Source organism: Pteropus medius, unplaced genomic scaffold, assembly GCF_902729225.1.
Source record: "Pteropus medius unplaced genomic scaffold, Ma_sr-lr_union100, whole genome shotgun sequence".
NCBI lineage: Eukaryota > Metazoa > Chordata > Mammalia > Chiroptera > Pteropodidae > Pteropus > Pteropus medius.
In genome coordinates this window covers 16,161,125-16,181,999 of record NW_024349803.1, presented here as the reverse complement: position 1 = coordinate 16,181,999, position 20,875 = coordinate 16,161,125, and the positions used below count along the sequence as shown (strand labels likewise).

Here is a 20,875-nt window from a genome sequence, read left to right as displayed (position 1 = left end):
TGGAGATAGGCAGAATTGCTCTCTCATGGGACCTTCACCTCATGCTTGGTCAAGACAGGCTTTCTGGAGGGGCTAGGGTGGGACTAGGTTACTGGGGAGGGTGACTCCTAGACCAGAAGCTTGGTTGAAAGCCAGGAGTTTGTGGACACCAGGGCAGAGCTTGAGGGATCCTTCAGACACTTGGAGGTGGGTGCTGGCACGGTCTGCAGCCCTGCCCCTGCCTGAAGACCAGCTCACAGGTTTTTTCACAATTTCCCTAAGCATCTAGCCCCAGATTTCTCTTCCAATGCAGGGAGCAAGAACAGACAGACTCGAATTAGCAGACCCAGGCTTGGTTGGGGAACCCAGACTTGCCCCTGCTGAACTTGGAAAGACCAGCCCAAGCCAGGGGTGTGGGGTGGGGGACGTGCAGGGCTCAGCCTTCCCGAGGGGCATGCTGCTTTAGCTGAGATGAGGGAAGGATGGAGAGCGGAGCGGCCATTGCCAGGAAACAGAAGGTGACAATGCAGCACGGGGGCGGTGGAATGGCAGGAAAATTCAAGCCCCCTACTAGGTGCTGACCCAGGGCCCTACAGGGTGGAGAGGCATAGATCTCTGGGTGTGGAGTTGGAGCGGGGAGGTTGCTCTTGTTGTGTTCTGCCTCCACTGAGCTCGGCACTAATAGGCTACAGCTGCTGGTGGAGTGGGGGCCTAATTCAAACCAGCAGGTTGCCCGGTTCCCTCCCAAAGCACAAACGTCATGGCCTTGGGATTCGAGGCCTCTCTAGCAGCATCCAGGATCCTCTCCCACCCTGCTGGTTCAAGGGCCCCAGGCCTCTCATTTGTGACTGAGCCTGACCCTCCACAGGAAACCCTTGGGACTCCTCCCCTCCTCCTGGAGGCAAGCCCAGAGACCAGCATCCCTTAACTACTTTGATGTGTGCTCGCTTCTAAGCTTTAATCCTTAGCAGTTGTAGGAGGGAGGAGATCTTAGTATCTCAGTTCTTCAGATGAGGTGCATAAAGGCCAAGCAATTTCTCTAAAGTTAATTTTAGGAAGTGGAAGAGCAGAACTTGAACCCAGGTAGTCTGGCTCTGGCCCCAAACCCTTAAGGACTGTGCCACAGAACAGTTGCTCATAGAGGTCCTTTATTTCTTCAAAATAAAATCAAGTTGGGCCAGAGGCATGAAGGCCAGTGGGATCCTTTCTCAGCCTTTCTCTGGGAATCTGGCTTGGTGGTAGATTTTAGTTGCAGGAGGCCCTGGGTGACCTGAGGCTGAAGTGCCAGCCCAACCCCCTACCCCCGTGGGCTGCCCGGGAGGCTGACTCGTCCCCAGCCTGGTCTGAGAAGGGGTGAGCACTCTTGGTTCTCATGTCTGGTTGTGCTGGTCATGTGCACCCTCTTTCCGGCTTAGGAGTTGAGAGATGAGCAGTGTAAGGACTGTTGTTAACCTCATATTACAGATAAGCAGCCAGAGGCCCAGGGTCAGGCCTCCAGATGCAGAATGCGGGTATCTGCCCTCAGACTTTGGGTCACTCCTTTTTTTACCCTGATGTCCTCAGGACTCTAGGCTGGTTGAAGAGATGCACCCCTCCTGGGTCCTGCTGGCTGTGAAACTAGCTCAGTCTGGGGAGCTGGAGCTTGATGGGCTGGCTATAGCTGGCGAATGGTGGGTGTGAGGCCTCCAAGAGGCAGAAGTGCTTGGCCCCGAGCTTGGCACAGCCCCCACCCAGTCTATCTTTCTGCAAGGGAGCACTGTCTCTACTTCTACGGAAACCTTTAAACAGACCGTGAAGCCACCTGCCCCTTCATGCCTCACCCTCCTCAGGCACGGACTGGAGCTGCTCAGTCTGTTGAGGCAAGCAGGCAGTGCCTTTCAGAGCACCCAGCTCCTCTCCCCGACACCTGTGCATGTTCAAGAGGCTGCCACCTTTACAGCATCCGAGACCTTCTCCCTGCCAAGCAGGAATCCTCCAGGCACGCTTCCCAGCTCCTTCTATCACGAGTTCCTAAGGGGACTAAGGCTCTCAGCTCACTAAGGGCAACAGCAGAGTTGATGCTCTTCTCAAAACCAGCCACTTGAGCCCAGGCTCTTCCAACTTGTGAGGCCTGGCGTCCAGGTCTCTCACCTGGTCACCCAGACTAACGTGCAGCTTCTCACTAGTCTCACTCTACACTGGGTGGAGTCTTCTTTCCCTTCCAGTGATGTCTGGCCAGCACTCACAGTCGCTTGTGAGGGGGGCGTCTTCCTTGAATTCTCTCACCTCCCTATCCGATGCCCAGCTAATTCAGAGCAGGGAAGACCAAAGCCCTTGATACATTTCCCCCCAGTATGGCACAGCTGATGAAGCTCATCAGGAGAGAAGACCCTAGAGCTCACGAAAACACAAGACCCCAAAGGAAGCTCACTTGGGGACTTCCCCACAGCAAACCTGTGACTTTCCTTCACTTTTAAAGCAACGCATGGATTGGACTACTTTCAAGGAATTGCCTGACTTGGGAGTCTACTGGTTACTAAACTTTGCAAATTGAACCTCTCTGTAAGTCTTACTGCGAGGGCATGTTGTATTCACTAGGCAAATACAAATTCCTCTGAGTTTTCATGAGAAAACAGTTAATTGTATTTGCCTTGCAAATTCTCCTGTGGAAGCTAAAAATATCGCCATGAATGTTTCCTCCAGGAGTGAGTGCCACGTGCCCATCTGGTGAACCAATGTTAGGAAGGAGGTGTAGTGGCTATAGGTGGGTTAGCAGGTAAATGTGGGGTCCCTAGGCAACTCATAGATGGAACGGGACACACTCCTTCCTCCGTGAGGACACCAGTATGCAGGCCGCAGCTGGATGACAACAGCAGAGCCTGGAGGCAATCTGGACTGTGCAGATTTCCATCAGTGATTCTCTGGGCAGGTGAACGTCTCTGCCTAAAGTTCTCTAGCTCCTGCTCGGGCCACTAATACCAGCTAGATGAGAGACTCAGTGTCTCCTTTTCCATTTGAGAAAGGCTGTTTGAATGATGGATAAGTAAAGAAAGATGAAACATACACAGACTCAGACTTAGACTAAGTATATATTTTAATTTCTACGAGGTCCCCCTTTCAAGTGTTAGGGGAATTTAAATGAAGTGTATACAAATTAGACATTGCCGATATGTACAAAAGTATTTTCTAGTTTTTAAACAGTACCAGCTATGTCATGTTTCATTGCAGTAAACAGGATGTTACAAAACCAGTCCAATGATGCATTTTCTATTAAGAAGCACAATACACAACATAATTCAGTTTTATTAAAAAATAATTTAAAATACAGAACAATCCCCTCAGGAAGAAAAGCTATCTCTGTAGTTCATTCAGTAAACACACAAGTTGAATGCTGCAGCCCAGGGCTGTTCTTTTCCATGGAGAAAATGAGGTTTCTAGGGCCCACACCTTTTCAGCATAAAATTCCACCTGCAGCTGCAATGGGCAAAGTTCGTGCCTGTGGTGGCAGAATTTTAAAACGCCCGCCCCCCACCTCCCTCATTCCATGCCTGGCCCAGGAACCTGGGCACATGGTAGCGCTCCTTTGACGATGTTATGTTCTGTGACGCGGCTGACCTTAAAACAGGGAGACTATCTCAGCGGGCTTGATCTAATCACATGAACCTTAAAACAGAGGAGGAAGGCAGAGATCTGAATGAAGCATGGGAGGAGGACTTGCTGGTTTGGAGATGGAGGGGAGCGCCCAAGAAGGCACGCCACCGGCCACCCTGAGGAGCCGAAGGCCCCAGCGGGAACCGTGTGCTGCCAGCCATCTGTGTGGGCTCGGAGCAGGCTCTTCCCTAGAGCCTCCATGAAGGAATGCTGCCCTGCTGACCCTCGATTTCAGCCTTGTGAGACCCTGAGCAGAGAACCCAGCCATCCTGTGCTGGACTCACGAGCTACAGAACTGTAAGCTAAGAAACGGGTGTTGTCTTAAGCTGCTAAATTTCGGGTAATTATTTACAAAGCAATAGAAAAACTAATACACTGCCCAAGGGTAACTTTTCTTAACATCATTAGATTTGGCAGTTTTGGTTTGGGTTCTGAATGCAGTTTTTCCACTGAGTGATAGTAAAGCAATAGTGTCCATTGCAGGTAACTTCTGAAAACCCTTCATATCGATCACATACCGTTTTGTATTCACTAGCAAGCGCATCTGTTTGACTTAATTCCTGTTTTTAATGTACTCTTGGCTATCAACTTGGCAACAACTGACCACTTAAACCCTCTTAATGAACCTTTTATGGGTAATAGTTTAAATACATCCAAGGTCATTCCTCCATCCATCAAGGGTTGTCAGATCCCTCCAAGAGGGCTCTTCCCCACTTCCAAGAACACCAGGCAAGGCCTGGGGGAGGATGGCACAGAGCTCGACGTCAAACAGCTAATATGAATTTCTTCTGCATCTCTGGATTAAACTGGCACTAAGGTGATTAAGTACACTTGGGGAAAAAACTCCAACTAGAGTAAAAAAAAAAAAAAAAACACAGTTTTTACAGGTCATATCATTTTTGGAGGAACCACCCAGAACTGTGAAAGATGTGACATTTACGCAGCGCCATACCCCTCTCTCCCTGTCTGCTGTCCTGGGCGTACTCATGTCCTGCAGGGCTTCCCGGAGCCCATGTGGATCACAGCAGAAACAGGAAAAACGTGCTGATGCCTAGAACTGTTCAACTACTGGGTGGTCTCTCTCTCATGTGAAAGATTCAGAAGCCCTGCCAAATGGCCAGGACGGTGGCAGTTAGGTTTTGGTGTTACTTTTGAAGTCCGCTCTTCGATATACCCTCCCAGAGGCACACGTCAGTTAAGTGCAGTAGACCCGAGTGGCCACACAACCCTCTATGCTGATCCTGCCTGGTCCGGAGACCTCCCAGCCCACACCTGTGGCTCGAGAGAACCTCTCCAATATTCAAAGTGAATACAGCGCAGAAGGATCCATGTTTGGTGCCAGTGAATAATAAAAAATATGTTCACTTCTCTCTCTTATGAGATTGTAATGTATAGTATAGAAAAACAATGCTTAAAGAGGCACCAAAAGGTACCAAGCACCAAAGCATAAACTGGAACAGAATTGTTTTCTACAGTCTAAACTTAGAAAGCACATAAAATATTAGGTCCTTAGAGACAGTGCAGGTGTTTATAGTTAAGGCTGATTCATATCTCACCTGCCAGCCTTTAGTAATACACTGGGGCTGTATGATGACCACTCTCCCAATCCTCTGAGACAACAGAGGAGGAAGGAATTAAGAACCCTAGAGCCACTGCCTTACCCCCAGGCTACTGTCACTATCAATTCTGGGTGGTTTGTTTTTAAGAGCACATATGTCTAAGACTCTGTAATTGTATATAAATATTTGGCCACCTTTAACAGTTCTCTTTCACAGTTCTATGCTTGGCAGCATATATGCTAAAATCTGAAAACCGGGCAAAAAGAAATCTGTATTCTAAGGAATACACGAGATGGAGAGTAGTCTATCTAAAATAATATTGCAAATTATATTAAATCTCATGGTTTCTTAAGAAAATGAAATTCGCTTCCATAGTTGGCTACTGTAAAACGTGGCATAAAAATATTTTTAGGAGACATATCTGTATTTTAAATCCTGCGCACACGTAAACAAGTAACAATTAAGAAGTATCTATTTTTGAAATTCATCTCTAATATTGAAATAGAACAACAGACTGCCGTTAAGTTTCTTAAACTTTTAAGTTACCAGATATTTACAAATAAGATATAATTCATATCAAAAAAGGGGTACATTTTCAACTATATCTGCTGCTTTCACTGGGACTCCGGTGACGAGAGTGACTTCGGTCGCTTTCACTGTCAGAGCCGTAGGATCTACAACTCCTGTGTAACAGAACAAGACAATACACAAACACCTTTTAGCTGTCAACCCTTGAATTCCTCTAGTAGCTTCTTCTTTGATATGAGTGGCTTGAAAGCAATACTGATGTAGCATAGCACAGTGGGTGGACCTGTGGGGTACTGACTGTGGCACCACTGTGGGCTTTTCAGAGATGTTTTCATGATACTAGTAATATCAAGGTTAAGATAAAAATAATGAAACACCACATCTTGAGAAATTACTTGAAATCCACTCAAGCAAATGAGTAGACTAATTTTCCATGTTATCCAAAATGAACATCAATATTTAATTAAGACAGGAAGTAAGGAAAAAAGGCATCAGTGTTTCACTGAAAGATATGGACATCAATGGCCTACGGCCATGCTGCCCGATGTCTGATCTCGGAAGCTAAGCAGGGTCAGGCCTGGTTAGTACTTGAATGGGAGACCACCTAGGAAGACCAGGTGCTGTAGGCATAAATAATAATAAATAAATAAATAAAGATATGGACATCAAAATGGCAGTCCAAGAGGGTTGAGAGTGGAGTGGACTGTGGACAGGACCACAGGGAGAGTGAGTCCAAGGACAGGGTTATGTCCACCATTTTGAAAAATGTTTACTGAGAGCCAGTCACTTTACTAGATACTAGAAACACACACACACACACACACACACCAAGCAAGTACAATTCCCTGGGCTCAAGGATAGTACAGAATTGTAGGCACAACAGATAAGGTGGGCAGGGGTGGAGGCAGCATCTCTCAGGGTTGGCAGTCAGTGAGGGCTTCCCAGGGGTAGTTGGAGACCTGGAGGGTAGGAGGGAACTGGCCATTTCAAGAGGCAGGAGGGGAGACAGTGGTGTGGGTGTCCCTAGACAAAAGCCAAGGTTCCAGCATATTAAAGCAGGAAGACAGAGAAGTACAGGAAGGAGCTGGGAAGCAGAGACGCCTTGTGCGTGAGCTAAGGAGCTCCCTTGCCCGAGGGCAGTGCGGAGCCTGTGAAGAGTTTCAAACAAGGGGTGGTCCAGACCATACAGATACTCTACAAGGATCACTGGCTGTAGCTTCTGTGGATGGAGAAGGAAGGGAAGACCAGGAGCCACCAGGAAAGGGACATGACAAAAAGTCACCATAAAATCTTTTACAGTACTAGCCAAAATGTGTTACATAAAAACATATTATAAATATATAATATATAAAAAACACATTTTTACTAAATAATTGACTGGATATAAATCTCAATCCTGAAGCAAATAATTATGACATTTTATTAATTTAAAAAATTGATAAATTGGCTTTGCTATTTCTAGCAATGAGCCCTATCTAAAGAAGCGGACTGTGGTTTGGGTGGCCTTCTCTTTTTACTCCTTTCAAGAGAAATGTCTGTCCAACGACATGTGAATACTTAAAAATCCATTTTAGATCCAAACGTTAACGATAACCAATAAACATTGCCAGCAACTCTTAATACAAAGGGCACATTTAGTAGCTGCCTGTGCGTTGCTGAAATTCAAGAAGAGAAAGAAGTGTTCCTGTCCTGAGCAGGCTGCGCTTTCTCATCTTGTAGTGTCCCCCTCACAAACCAAGTGCCCACAGGAGCTGGCAGTGCTCTGACGGTTGGAGACCCACCTGGACCGCCTGGTGTAACTTCTGCCTCGATGGTAACTGTCACTCCTCTGGCTTCGACTTCGACTCCGACTCCTGCTGTAGTAGCTGTCGTAAGTGTAGGACCTGCTTTAACAGCAACGACAAACACTAAATTTTCCCATTCAAACACTCATATTCCCATTTCTTTTTAGGTGCTTAAGAGTGTTCTCTTTGAACATGGGCACTGTGTGACAGTATGAGGACACATTTGCATAACAAGTATTGGAAACATTTAAAAATTGCCCCAAACAGGACTTACCGTATTAAACAGAAAAATGTTAATTCTTTTCTGCATTGAAAAATATCACAAAATTAACACTGAGTTAGTTGGATTGAATCTGGTGGGTATTAGGCAATTATAGTCAATAAATACCTGCCATTACAATATGACATGAGTTGTCACTTTTGACACAAGAGTATAACAGGCCGACAGAAAAAAAAATGTCAAGAAGACTTCACTTAAAAAGGGTGTGATTACATGAGACAAATACGTGTTTAAGTTTCTCAGTAAAACACAATGCTTCTTTTTAAAGGGACTGAAGGGTTTCATAAAACAAGGCCTTTCGATTCTGACCCGCCCCTTGCCCATACCTGGACCGACTGTGGACATCATACGAGCTGCTCCGGGATCTGCTCCTGCTGGACGTCCTAGTATTAATCACATGAGGGACCATCATCTCGTGGATCAGGACAGGCTACATCAAAAATCTAGACATTTATTTGCCCATCAAGGAGAAAACACAATGAAATCCAGCAGCTATATTTATTTCGTTTCTATATCAAAAGTACATTGGGTTTTTTAAAAGCATGTTGGATTTCATAAGAAAGATTATGTTTTATGCTACTCTTCTATGAAACGCACCTGAAGAAAGTCACTGGGGAGGTTCTATCTGAATGGGGAGGAAGAAAGGCCTGCCCAGGTAGGACACATAAATAAAACAAAGCCACAGCACTGGAAATACTTGAGAGGCAAAAGAGGGTACAAAGAAGTTGGGAGAACCAGAAACCCAGGGTCACTCCCCGCCCACTTCCTCCTCTGGTCCCCTTTTAACCACTGTCCTACCCCAATCTCTAACCCAAGTCGAGAGGTGACTGCAGATGTGAATGTCGGTTAAAGAAGATGCACTGGGGGTGGGGAGGAGGCGGAGGTCATGGTCAGGGCCACTCTTGCTGGCCCGCTCTGCCCGTGCAGGCCCTGAAGAGCAGAGCACACACGGGGCGGGGTTCGTAAGCTCACCGAGGACTTCTGTAACTCCGGTCGGAGCTGCTCCGGCTTCTTGTGCGGCCTCTGCTGTACCATCCTCTGCTCCGACTTCTAGAGTAGCTTCTTGATCTACAATTAAGTGTGGAAAACTATAATTATTTTCACTCACCACGCTGTTAAAATTAATTACTTGTAGGGCAGGAAGGGGAAAACACAGTAAGAGGACAGGTCTTCGGAAAGGGCTCTCATGAACTCCTCAGAGTGGGTGTGACAGTGACAGCTAATGAGGGTTTAAACTGAACAGAAAGAAAGAAAAGCCAGAAAAGGCTGGCACCGGTATGTTGATAGGAGCCCTATATGTAATGCCAAGAGGAAATAATCCAAATCTCCATTAATGGCAGCATGAGTTAAAAAAATTAATGCAAAGAAATATACTGAAATATTCTACAGTAGGAAATGAATGAACTAGAGCTACATATGTTAACAGAGATATCTCTTTAGAACATGATGTTGAGTGAAAAAGGCAAATGTAGAACATCTATATAAATGAAAGGATTTTGTATGAAAACATGAAAAGCAACGCTGCATAGGGATAGGAACATTGTGGGAAACTGTAAAGGAAAACAAAATTATAACAAAAGTTCAGAATAACGTTCAAGTCTAGGAGACACGAGAGAAAGTAGGGTGACACTGGGTGGGGCTACATCAGGTACGTCAAAGCTCTATTTTTGAAGCCAGATGACATTTTAAATTATTTTTATGCCTTAATCGTTTGTTTTATTTTTATATCTATTTAATATTTAATAAAAGAAACAAAAAACTTAAGTAATGCAATTCTGCCCCTCTGCATTCACTTGGCCCCCTGCCCTCCTTTGCCTACTGTATATCTGTCATTCAGGAGCAGCACAATAACCCTATGTGTAGGCTATTTACATAATATCTTCACAGGTTTTATTCAGTTGTGAACACATAATGTCCTGGTAGGATGCTAGTCATTTATTCAAACAAACAATTATAAAGCAGACCCTGTGAGGTGACTAAAAGATGAGTAGGAAAACAGTCTCCAGATCAGCAGTCTCTAGATTGGACAGGACGGACCAAGATATCCTGCAAGGCAGTCCCAGACGTCAACGAGTTCACAGCCTAGTCGGGAAGTAAGGCCCAGGCCAGGAACCAAAACCGGGAGGCAGAGTTTAGCTACCTTGGTCTCCACCCTTAGCTGCATAGCGTAGAGCAAATGCCGTAGCCTTTCTATGCCTCACTGTCTTCATTTATAAAACGAAGTACCACCCATCTCAAAGATAGTGGTGGGAAGGTACTACCAAATGAGAGCGGCAGCATCACCAACAGCTCAGAGCTCTGAAAGCGCAAATGGTAAGGTACCTGTTGAGCAGACAGGTGGCTGGCGGAGCTCAACAGGTCACTGCACCTAGGAATATGAACCTAGGGAGAAACGGCCAGGACTCACCAGCTCACTGGGCTGGGCCTGTTGGGAGTCTGGGCGGGAGGAGGAAGAGGAGCCCACAACACAAGCATGGAACGGTCCGAGAGGGATGAGGGGAGTTAGCAGAGGGCTTCCAGAAGGTGAGGACTGAAAATATGCCCTGGCACTGGCCATTCGGTGGTACCTGAAAACCTCAGTCCGTTCAGTGAGATGGGGGAGGGAAGGCACAGAAGACAGACTGCAAGCAACTGAGGAGTAAATGGGAGACAGTTATTACAGGTGGCAAGTGTTGGTTCCTATTTTTAAAGAAATCTAGGTAAGAGGAGAGAAAGACTGACAAATAACTAGAAAGGAAAAAAACGGTCAAAGACTATTATTGCATTTTAAGTTCAAGTGATGAAAATCAAGCATGTCATAATAAGGGATTTGAGTAATTAAGAGACAATGAGGTAAAAACAAGAAATATTTACAACATAAAGAACACAAGTTATTTACTAACTTCCTGTCACCATTACCAAATTTTTTAGTTTTAAAAAAATTTTATCCAGTCTTGCTGATGACAAACGTTAGATGGAACTTGAACCAGAAAAAATAAATCTAAAGGTGATTTTTACTATCCCCACCTCCTGAACAGAGATCAACTAGATGCTTGTCTTGAGCAGGTAACTTTGCCTCTCTGGCCCTCACCTCCCACTTAAAATGGAGGGTTAGACTGATGATCTTTAAATCCTACACATTCCATAAATTCAGGACTCCTTCGTAAGGCATCACCGACAGGCCAAAGAGCAGCCTCACACCTTTAAAGATGGAGAACTTGCCTCCTATCACGGCAACTCATTTCTGTGGCCGGAGAGCTTTAATTGACAGCGACAGTTATTTACATTGAGCCCCAATTTCTTCCCTAAAATGGACTGCTCATGTCCTCAATTTGCTCTCTGAGTCACACAGCACAAGACTTCTCCTTACTCCCTTCCAGATATCTGGAAATAGAAATCTTGTCCCTAATTCTGATGTTCTTCCAAGCTAAACAATAACAGATTCTCTTTCGGAGAAAGAAAAGAAAGAGACCATTGCTCACCGATATGATGATGTAGAACTTCGCGATCGACTTCTTGAGTGACTGTAGGAGACAGACCTCGTTCTGTGTCTTGATTTGGTTTCAGATTTACTTCGAGATCTACTTGGACTCCTGGACTGGCTATCACCATCCCGACTAGGTGTCTGCTCATCACTTGAACTCTCCCGATTTCTTGGCCTCCGGTTTAAGCGTGCCGTCTTCCTTACTTCATCAAAGAGAGACCCGGGCCGAACTTTATTTTTGCTTTTAATTTCTATCCTCAAGCCTTGTGGTTTCATTTCAGGCACAGCAGTCAATGCCTTCACTTCTGCAGCATTGGACGTGGCAGCAGTCGGCGCTGCCAGGTTCCCCACGCCTTGCAGGGGCTTCCATTTATTATCCAGGAGGCTCACCTGGCTCTTCCCAGCCGCCTCCATCTTCACAGCACTGTCCGCAGCACTGGCCGAGCCGGCAGAGCTGCTGTCCACTTTCCCTACTTCACCCACCACTGGGCTTTCAGACATGCTGCTTTCCTGTTTTACCACCTCTGCCTCAGAATGCTCTGTCTGCTTTACCACAAGGCCTATGTCCGAGGTGTCAAGCTTCGAATTTCCTAGAGGGGACGCTCCCTCCACCTTTGCTGGGGAACTCCTGTCAGGGGTGCAGATCTCCATGTTGTCATCTGCTTGAAACACGTCCTCCATTCCGCTTGGGACACATTCTTCAATACGCTGAATGTCTGGGGGAGAACTGGCTACGTTTTCCTCAGTATTTACAGCTGTGGGAGAAATGCTGCGTTTACTGTCGTCTTTAGCAGGCTGCTCCATATCTGATGAAATCATCTCTGTACTCTGTTTACCTGAAAGGCTGCCGTCTTCACAGGCCTTCCCAATTCGGGAGATGTTTTCTTTTATGGTTTCACTGTTTTCAGACACTCGTTTTTTCTCATGTGACTCCTGAGTCACTTGTTTTTCATTCATCTCCTCCTCCTCCTCGTCACCAAATTCTAGTGGCGGCTGCCAGTGAAAGGCTTGTTTTCGTTTTGGAACCTTGTGCTTTTTGTCTTTTTTCCCTTTCAATTTCTCTTTCACTTTTTTGGCGTGTTCCCATTTAAAATTTTCCTTTGACCCATGCTTGTGCTTACGTGGCTTCCCTCGAGGGTTTTCTGAGTTGCAGTAGGACCCCTCAGAATCAGAGGTTGATGACCGCTGTTTGCTTGCCTTCCAAGTGCCATCTCCATCAGGTGGTGAAGTATTTGCTGAGGACTTTGTTGTGGGTTTGGCTCTGATGTGCATTTCGCCAAACTCCGATTCTGAATCTGATGTGGCCTCACCTTCCTCCTTATCAGAAGATGGTCGGGAAATATTTTTCCTGTTTTTAGTTATGTCTCGTTCAGAATTTGACTCAGAGTCCCATTTACTCCCAGCATAATTCTTCCTTTTGGGCTTACTGCCCTTTCTGAAGTGATCAGAAGGATTCTCTTTCGAAGTTCTTTTTTTTGAACGAGGGCATTCCCGTTCGGACTTGGATTTCTCCTCATCTCTGTTTTTCTCTTGTTTATTATTTGTTTCCACGTGGACTTGCTTCTCTTTTTCCTGAGCTGACTGTGTAACCTGAACACTTGACTGTTCACTGTCTGAAGAATAATCTAAAGATGACCTGCTTTCGCTATACTTTCTCTGACATGAAGACTTGTCTCTGCCTTTGACGTACTTATTGCGAAGTGTCTTTTCAGAACTGCTGCTGTGCCTTTTACTTGAAGTGTTATTTTTTTTCCCATTGGATCTAAATTTCCTCTTGGCTCGTCTTCCATCATCACTGCTAACAGAAGAGTATGAAGATGATCTACTACACTGTGAGCGATCACTATATTTATTTCGTGAATGAGATCTAGATGAGGGAGACCGAGACCTTGAACGTGAACTTGCTAGACTTCGCGATCGTGATCTTGTGTACGATCTGGAATAAGATCTACTCCTGGAAGATCTGCTCCTCGACCTCGGTGAACTTTCTGAACTTCTACCGCTATATTTTGAATAAGCACTCCGATCACTTTCTGAATTTTTTTCTCTTTTATGATAGGATGATGAACTTCCAGTCTCTTTAGTATTTGCTAAACTATATGTACTTTGGATGGGGAGCAAATGAGTTGTTTTCGCTTTCATTTCCTGAATTCGCTCATAAGAGGGCTTCCAGGGCTTCTGTCCAGGCTTCCACCTCGAAGGAGGGGGACTGTCACTCAGTGGTATCACAGGAATATTTTCTGCCACCACTGGCTGTTGTACCACGACGTTTTCATTTTGTGGCACTGCTGCTCTCAAAGGTTCTGTTTTAACTGGCTTATTTTCACTTAACTGAGAGGCTGTCCTTCTTGGTGATTTCGATGCTGGCCTTTGGTGCCCTGACTTAGAACTAGATCTGGACTTTGATCTACTTCGAGAATGTGACGAGGATTTTGATGGAGTCCTTGATCTTGAGCTTCCTCTAGAATAAGACTGCGAGTGAGACTTTGATCTGTATGAGTCTCTGCTGGAATGGGTTGAAGAACTCTGGTCATCTTTATCAGATTTGGACCAGTCCCTCTTTGATGAGGGATGAGATGACAAGGAGGAAGAACGAGACCTCCTTTCTCTATCACAAGAGGACTTCACTCGTCGGGTGGAAGATTTTGAGGATTCTATGTCAGATGGTACAATGATCCTTCTCTTCTTAGTTTGTTTGTGTCTTCTGCAATGTTTTTGCTTTTTAGCTTTCTTTTTATGCTTAACCTTTTTCTCTTTCCTGCGTTTTTTATGGTGACCGTCAGAGTGTCTTGCTGTACTAAGGTCTGAATAATAACCATTGTAAGACCATGATCTGGATCTCTGGGACAAGCTTCTTTCATCCCATCGGCTTGAACAGGGGTCACTTAACCTGTAGAAAAGGATACAATATGCGTGATTATTTGCAAGCATGTTTTCTTTGTTTTAAAATTAAAACATGTTCGTTGTCAATACAAATGCATTGACAAAAGCCAAGTAACAACAAAGTCCTGACTCCATCGTCACTTTAAGCACATGTAGAAAGGGTAAATCAAAGACTGGCCTGGTCTTGACCTTGTAATTTCAGAGACACAGAGAGAGCTGCTAATAGATTCGCTTACAAAAAGTTTTTCAAAGCTAAGCAAAGGATTTCAAACTTGATAGGAAAATGGTTTTGAAAACAAACCAACTCGTCACAAGAGCACTGCTGACATACCGAGTTCCTGGCTCATAACCCTCTGGCTCCAGAAACAATGTCAAACCAAGTTCTCAAACGATTCTGTTGATTCTCTGTAGACACAGGATAGCTGCCTGAACTATAAGAGAAATTTCTTTTGCTTAAGAAGCTAGCAAGATTATTGTTTTATCTCAGTCCCACGGAGGTAATCGAGACTTTCCCTTAAGGTTTAAACTACTTACTATGGAAACTGAAGAAAAAGTACCTAAAGGTAGATGTAAGCTTTATGATGAGTGGTACTGTCAGAACTCAAAATCGAGAGTTCTCAGTAGCACTATGTCTAAACCACCTCCGTACAGATGTACACTTTTCCCTCCTTCCAATCTCAAACATGCTACAGGACACCCACACACGGTAAAAGAGAATTTTACCATGAACGATTATAGAGGGTCCCATTGGTACATTTTCTCTAGCTATTTTGAGGCCAGCCCCTTTTCTAAGACAGAAGTTCTACTGTGCTGTGTCACTGAGGGTAAGAGATCGGTCCACTTCTGTAGAAGCCACAGTCCTTAAAGTCAGACGTTAATGCACACACACGGGTACAGACTGTCCTAGCTACTAATTCATTTGTCAGTGACTCAGAGACCTGGCTATGAAAGTACCTGCTATATAATTTTTAGTCCTGATTATCTAAAATATTGAGCACGAAATCTTTAAGAAATCCAGCAGGTTTATATTCTTGTGAGGGAAAACACAATTTTGACTGAGAAAAGCATCCCCAAGCCAATCGGCTTCCCTAGTTAACGGCACTACTTTTATCAAGGATTCCCAAGTACTCTTAGGTCACAGTCGAACTTTAAATTTACATCTTTAATGAAAAGTCCAGAAGTCAGTCTCTGTGCCCTTAACACAGGAGTGCGCACATGCTCAAAGCCCTTACTTGTCTCCTTTGCTCCATTTTTCTCCACTTGGTGGTCTGTACGCTCTTAATCTCTGCATCTCCTCCTTCCAGTGGGGAGGAGTTTCGCTGCTATCGTCATCATCTGATTCAGAGCAGGATCTTGACCTTGGAGGTGTGTGATAGCGCTTTGAAAACAAAGACAGGAATTACTATTTTAAAAATAGCTCTCAATTACAGTCTGCCATAGGACAGAATTAGGTATAAGACCCAATCTCAGACTCTATTCAAAGACAACAACGACTGAAGTACCAAAAGATGAGATGAAGTTATGTCAAATGTAGAGTGACTAGAAGAAATGGGAAAGGCTGACATTTACCTGTAACGACACATGAAAATTTCCTCTTCTAAGTCCTAATGGTTACATTCATTAGCCTAGATTACTCAACAGACTAAGATTTCTCAGCATACGCACTGACTGTTTCACATGCTCATTTCATACTTAAACTCATCCAAATACTTGGTCTAATGGCAGTACTATCCCAAAACTACGGCGAATACAACTAGTTCCTTGAACAGATCTTGGATTATACCTAAAATTAAAGCTAAGGTTTATTTTGTCTATAAGTAAAAACATTTTACTGTGTAGATAAGCAATTCAAAAAAGAAAAGTCTTAACAAACATACAATTGTGCCCCTTCCTTTAATCTTCCGTCCAGACTTCGATACAGATGGTTTTTGCTCACTTACAATGGGTGCAACATCAGGAATCTTCCTGGAAAAGAAGATTGGAAATTAAAAATAAGCAAATAGTCTTCTCAATGTATAAATGCAGAATTTGTGTTCCTATAAAACAAAAACACTTCGTTTAGATAAAACACTTTGGGAAAATGAGGCACTCCACAAAACCTAATTTTCTAAGCAAACCCTTTAAATGTCAAAACTGTAATAAAAAATAACCCATTTAGGTAGGAATACATACTACCAGTAGCTATCTTTTTAAGCACGGTGCTATTTTTAAGCAAAAAAATTTTTTAGATGTCTTGTTCCAACAGTGATGTTCTAAAGGAATCCTGAGTTATTCCTTACTCTGATGCTTAACTGTGTTTTTAGTAGTTTTTTATTTTACTTCTATATTTCTTTAATCCTTTGTCCCCACCTCTCTACAATAAACTGCCCCTCCTTCAATGCTCTGAATCTGCTGTCTCATCTTATGTAAGGCAATTCTAAGAGTGTGAGTTTTGTGGTGGCTACAGTTCTCCATGCACGAGCTTTTTTATATCTGTTTGTTTTGTATGTTATTAGTACATAATGGCTAGCTTTTATTGAGTACTATGTGTCAGGCATTATGTTAATGAGCATTTCAAAAATACTTTTATTATTGGGTAAAATATACATAACATAAAACTGGCCATTTTAACCATTTTCGATTCAGTGACATTCATTAAATTCACAATGTTGTATAACCATCACTACTACATTTCTGAAACTTTTTCATCACCCCAAACCAAAACTCTACTCATTAAGCACTAACTCTCCAACATCCCCATTCCCTCGGCTTCTAATTTATGGCCAAGTAACACCCCACTATATGCATATACCACATTTTGGTTATCCAGTCATCTATTGGTGGACACTCGAGTCATTTCCACCTTTTTCCTATTGTAATATTGCAATGAAAACTGGTGTTATATCTTTTTGTCATTGTCGCTCATGATTTTGATGTCAAATATGAATCTGTTGCCAAATCCAAGCTCACAAAGATTTACCCCTATGCTTTCCTCTAAGAGTTTTATGGCTTAGCTCTTATATTTAGACTGTTGACCCATTTGAGTTAATTTTTGTGTATGATGGGAGGTTGCGTCCAACCTCATTCTTTTGCATATGGAAATCCAGTAGTCCCTGTACCATTTATTGAAGAGTCTATTCCTTCTCCACTGAATGGACTTGGCATTCTGTCTACCATCAATGGCCATAGATGTGTGGATTTATTTCTGGACTCTCAATTGTATTCCGTTGGTCTCTATATCTATCCTTATGCCAGAGTCATACTATTTTGATGACTACAGCTTTGTAGTAAGTTTTGAAATCAGAAGTACAAGTCCTCAAACTTTGTTGTCCTTTTTCAAGACTGTTTTGGCTATTCAGGACCCCTTGCGATTCCATATGAATTTGGGTGTTGACTTTTCCACTTCTACAAAAAGGTTGCTGGAATTTGACAGGGACTGCATTGAATCCATAGCTCACTTTGAGTAGTACCGACATCTTAACAATACTAAGTCTTCCAATACATGAACTTAGAATGTCTTTCCATTTATTTAGGGTCTTCTTTAATTTCTTTCAGCAATATTCTAGTTTTCATTGCATGTCTTTCACTTCCTTGATTAAATTTATTTCTAAGTATTTTATTCTTTTAGATATTATTTTAAATGAAACTGCTTTCTTAATTTCCTTTTCAGGTTGTTCATTGCTGGTTGTTAATAAGCGTTTTAAAGGCATTAGCTCATCTAATACTCATAACAACACTACAGGGTGTTACTACTGTCAGCACCATTTTGAAGAATTTTAAGAGGTTAAAAATCTTGCCCAAGATCACAGAAAGAAATGACACTTGACTCTTATAACAATGACGTGGGGTTTTCTAAGGTTCCAGTAATCTGGATCCAGATAAATATACAGTGTTACTAAAAAAATAATAATTTTTTTAAGTACATTATAACGTTTTCAGTCATTTCATAGTCATGACATCACCTGATTCTCACAATGAGATGGCTAAGTAGTCTTGGCAGGAAACTGTTAGCTCCATTTTCCTCATGAAGAAAAAAAAGTACTGAACATCAAATGCCTTACCAACAGGTGTTCAGCAAGAAATAAATAAAGTTCATCTGGGAACCTTTTAGATACTGACCCGACACTGCCACTCTCCTGCTCCTCCCCATAACATCCTGATTTTATTTGCTATATGGCCCAGCAATTTTTAAAAGCTTGCTAAATTATTCTAAAGTGCAGCTGAAGTTGAGAATAAATGAACTACAGCAAGTGTGGAGCTCAGCTTCTGCTAAGCAAACTGTAAGTGATAATGAGCTGGAATGCTGGTAAGTCAGTAAGGCAGCAAGCTCATTATGGCTGGCAGTCCATTTCTTATTGTTGCGTGTGTTGAGTTCTTGACACATAGTGAATTTTAGCTCCCAAACAACTGCTCAAGATCTCAAAGATCCGAATAAAATGGATCACTCTGCTCTCTTCGTATGATACGACTAGCAGCCAATTACGATTTAAAATACTTCTGCACAAAATAACTTCCAGAGATGTTATGTGACAAAAAAGTGATGACCAAATAAACTTATCAGTAATATTCGATCACAAATGCAAGACAGTGGTATAAACTATTTTAACTACACCAGATAACAGGGCTTGGCAAACTGTTTCTCTAAAGAGTCCATGAGTATTTTAGGATATGTAAGCCAAAAAGAAAATTAAGGGTATTATTTAAGTACTTATATAACAAGAAAGAAAACAAATTTTCACAAATATTTTATTAACAAAATTCAAAATACAATAACTGAGTATCATTTTTTGGAATACAGATCTACTAATGAGAGGAGTGGAATTCTTTTTTGGGAGGTTAACATTTCACTTAATTAGGGTTCATAATTAGTGTTTCCTATCAAAATACATGTTAATGCTGTTCATATGGTAATGCTAATCTGTAACAAAATTTTACGTATTTCACCTTTGAGAATTTCTTGCACATACATGGATTATATGTGTGGCACTTGAAATACTGAAGAGTTGTAACTGCATCACCACGACATGTGTGTAGCGCACCTGCTGTTGTACAAAAAACAGCCCAAGAAAATTGTGGACAAATGGATGTGGCTGTGTTCCAGTAAAACTTTATTTATGAGCACTGGAATTTGAATTTCGCACAATATCCATATATCACAAAACATTATTCGTCTTTTGATTTTTTCTGCAAACATTTAAAACCATAAAAACCATTTTCAGCTCATGGTCTATTAAAAAAAAAAAAAAAAAACAGGCAAAAGGCCAAATTTGGTCCATAGACCATAGTTTGCTGACCTCTGCCATATGGCACTGAAATTGACCTTTCAAGTTTCCTACCTTCTGAAAGCCAAATGGATTTATCAATGAACTTGATGTTTTGTATTTTAAGAAAAGGTTCTACTAAAATTTATTCACAAGTCAGAATTTTAAAAAATAAAACCATCAGCATGTTAAGCTATTAATTCAAAGATACATCCCGTTTTGTACTAGCTTTTTTTTTTGTACTAGCTTTTTAAAATGAGACAACACAAGGATTTAAAAATATTTAATGAACTGCATGATAGAGACCTGATTGTAAACAGGGACATTTGCATAACTTCTCAGTCTTTAATACAACTCTTCATAGGAAATATTAATTATACCAGCAATATTCTATTTCTGTTTACTGTTCACACATTTCTTTTAATTGTAAACGATTCTAATATACAGAATACGTCAAATACTATTTTTTGAGACCAAATTTAAAGCTATACATTAGCTTTTCCAACACAGAGAACTTATCACCAAGGAAGTTAATGACAGCAACATATTTATGATACTAAATTATATCCCTGACTGCCATGCAACTGATTTACATTATTCAGATTAGAACATCTTTTATCACTCAATTGGATCCAAAGAGTTCAACTAATTCTGACAAGCAAAATCTCACCTCTAATGAAAAGCCAAGGATCTAAGATTAGTAATGAAATCCTTCCAGACCACCAGTAAGAACTTCTCCCCTGACTGACCTGCCTTTCCCACTAGTAGAACGTGAACTCTGAAAGGCAGGGTACATGTCATTCATTCATCTAGCAGCTCTCACAGTAACTTTCAGAGTGCTTTTTCACTCTGGGTTCTGCTCAATAAATGAGTGTGGAACTGCAACAAGCTGATGGAATCATCAATCAGAAATGACAACACACAGGTTAACCATCCTACTTACGGTTCCGGTTCCACCGCGACGAGAGGCATATCTCTTCTCAGTAAAAATCGGTTCTCGGGCACTGGAGGAATCTCTTCCGGCCGGACCACTGGCTTTTCCCTTTTAGCATTTGAATCGACTGACCTTTTTTCACTGGTATCACTTCTCTCAGAGTGACTTAGAGAGAACAAATTAAGTCACCAATTAAGATGTGTAATGTTTGGATTTCATTATAATAAAAGCACACAGAATTAAGATATTGAAAAGTAAAACTACTGATGCCTTACAAAGATCACTCCAAAGGTTTATACAGTTTTCTCAAAGAGAAGATATAAAACATCAACCCAAGCAAAAATCCACAGTACTAAAATTCTGATAAGAACATTGTCGAGTGAATCCTAACTTTTTAAAGAGTTTCAGAGATTTTTTTCTTCTGCAAATACATAAATCCTTGATATGAAATGTCTGTGCTATCCCCTAGATTTGCCAGATTTCAATTTAACGTAAAAAAATGCTATCCTTTTTCAACAAAAGGTAGGAAAGCTAAGTTTACAGAATTACGCTTTCCCCATTCCAGGGAGTTCATCTGTTTTTTTGGTAAGACTAT

The 20,875-nt window shown here is 42.4% G+C and overlaps 1 protein-coding gene across 9 annotated transcripts in view; it reads right to left on the bottom strand.

Annotated features, from left to right (window-relative positions):
• Positions 1-3,028: 3,028 nt before the first annotated feature.
• Positions 3,029-20,875, bottom strand: part of NKTR (natural killer cell triggering receptor) — a 43,890-nt gene continuing 26,043 nt past the window's right edge. For 7 of the 9 annotated variants that reach the window (XM_039837418.1, XM_039837421.1, XM_039837419.1 and 4 more), the window contains 8 exons: positions 20,290-20,445; positions 15,984-16,071; positions 15,339-15,484; positions 11,222-14,113; positions 8,733-8,828; positions 8,087-8,143; positions 7,478-7,582; positions 3,029-5,851 (listed from right to left, as the gene is read on the bottom strand). In XM_039837418.1, the coding sequence (XP_039693352.1) occupies positions 5,764-5,851; positions 7,478-7,582; positions 8,087-8,143; positions 8,733-8,828; positions 11,222-14,113; positions 15,339-15,484; positions 15,984-16,071; positions 20,290-20,445 (3,628 nt within the window). In that variant the 3' untranslated portion in view covers positions 3,029-5,763. Of the gene's footprint in view, positions 5,852-7,477; positions 7,583-8,086; positions 8,204-8,732; positions 8,829-11,221; positions 14,114-15,338; positions 15,485-15,983; positions 16,072-20,289; positions 20,446-20,875 lie in introns of those variants that run through there. The other 2 variants (XM_039837420.1, XM_039837422.1) reach the window with 2 other exon arrangements.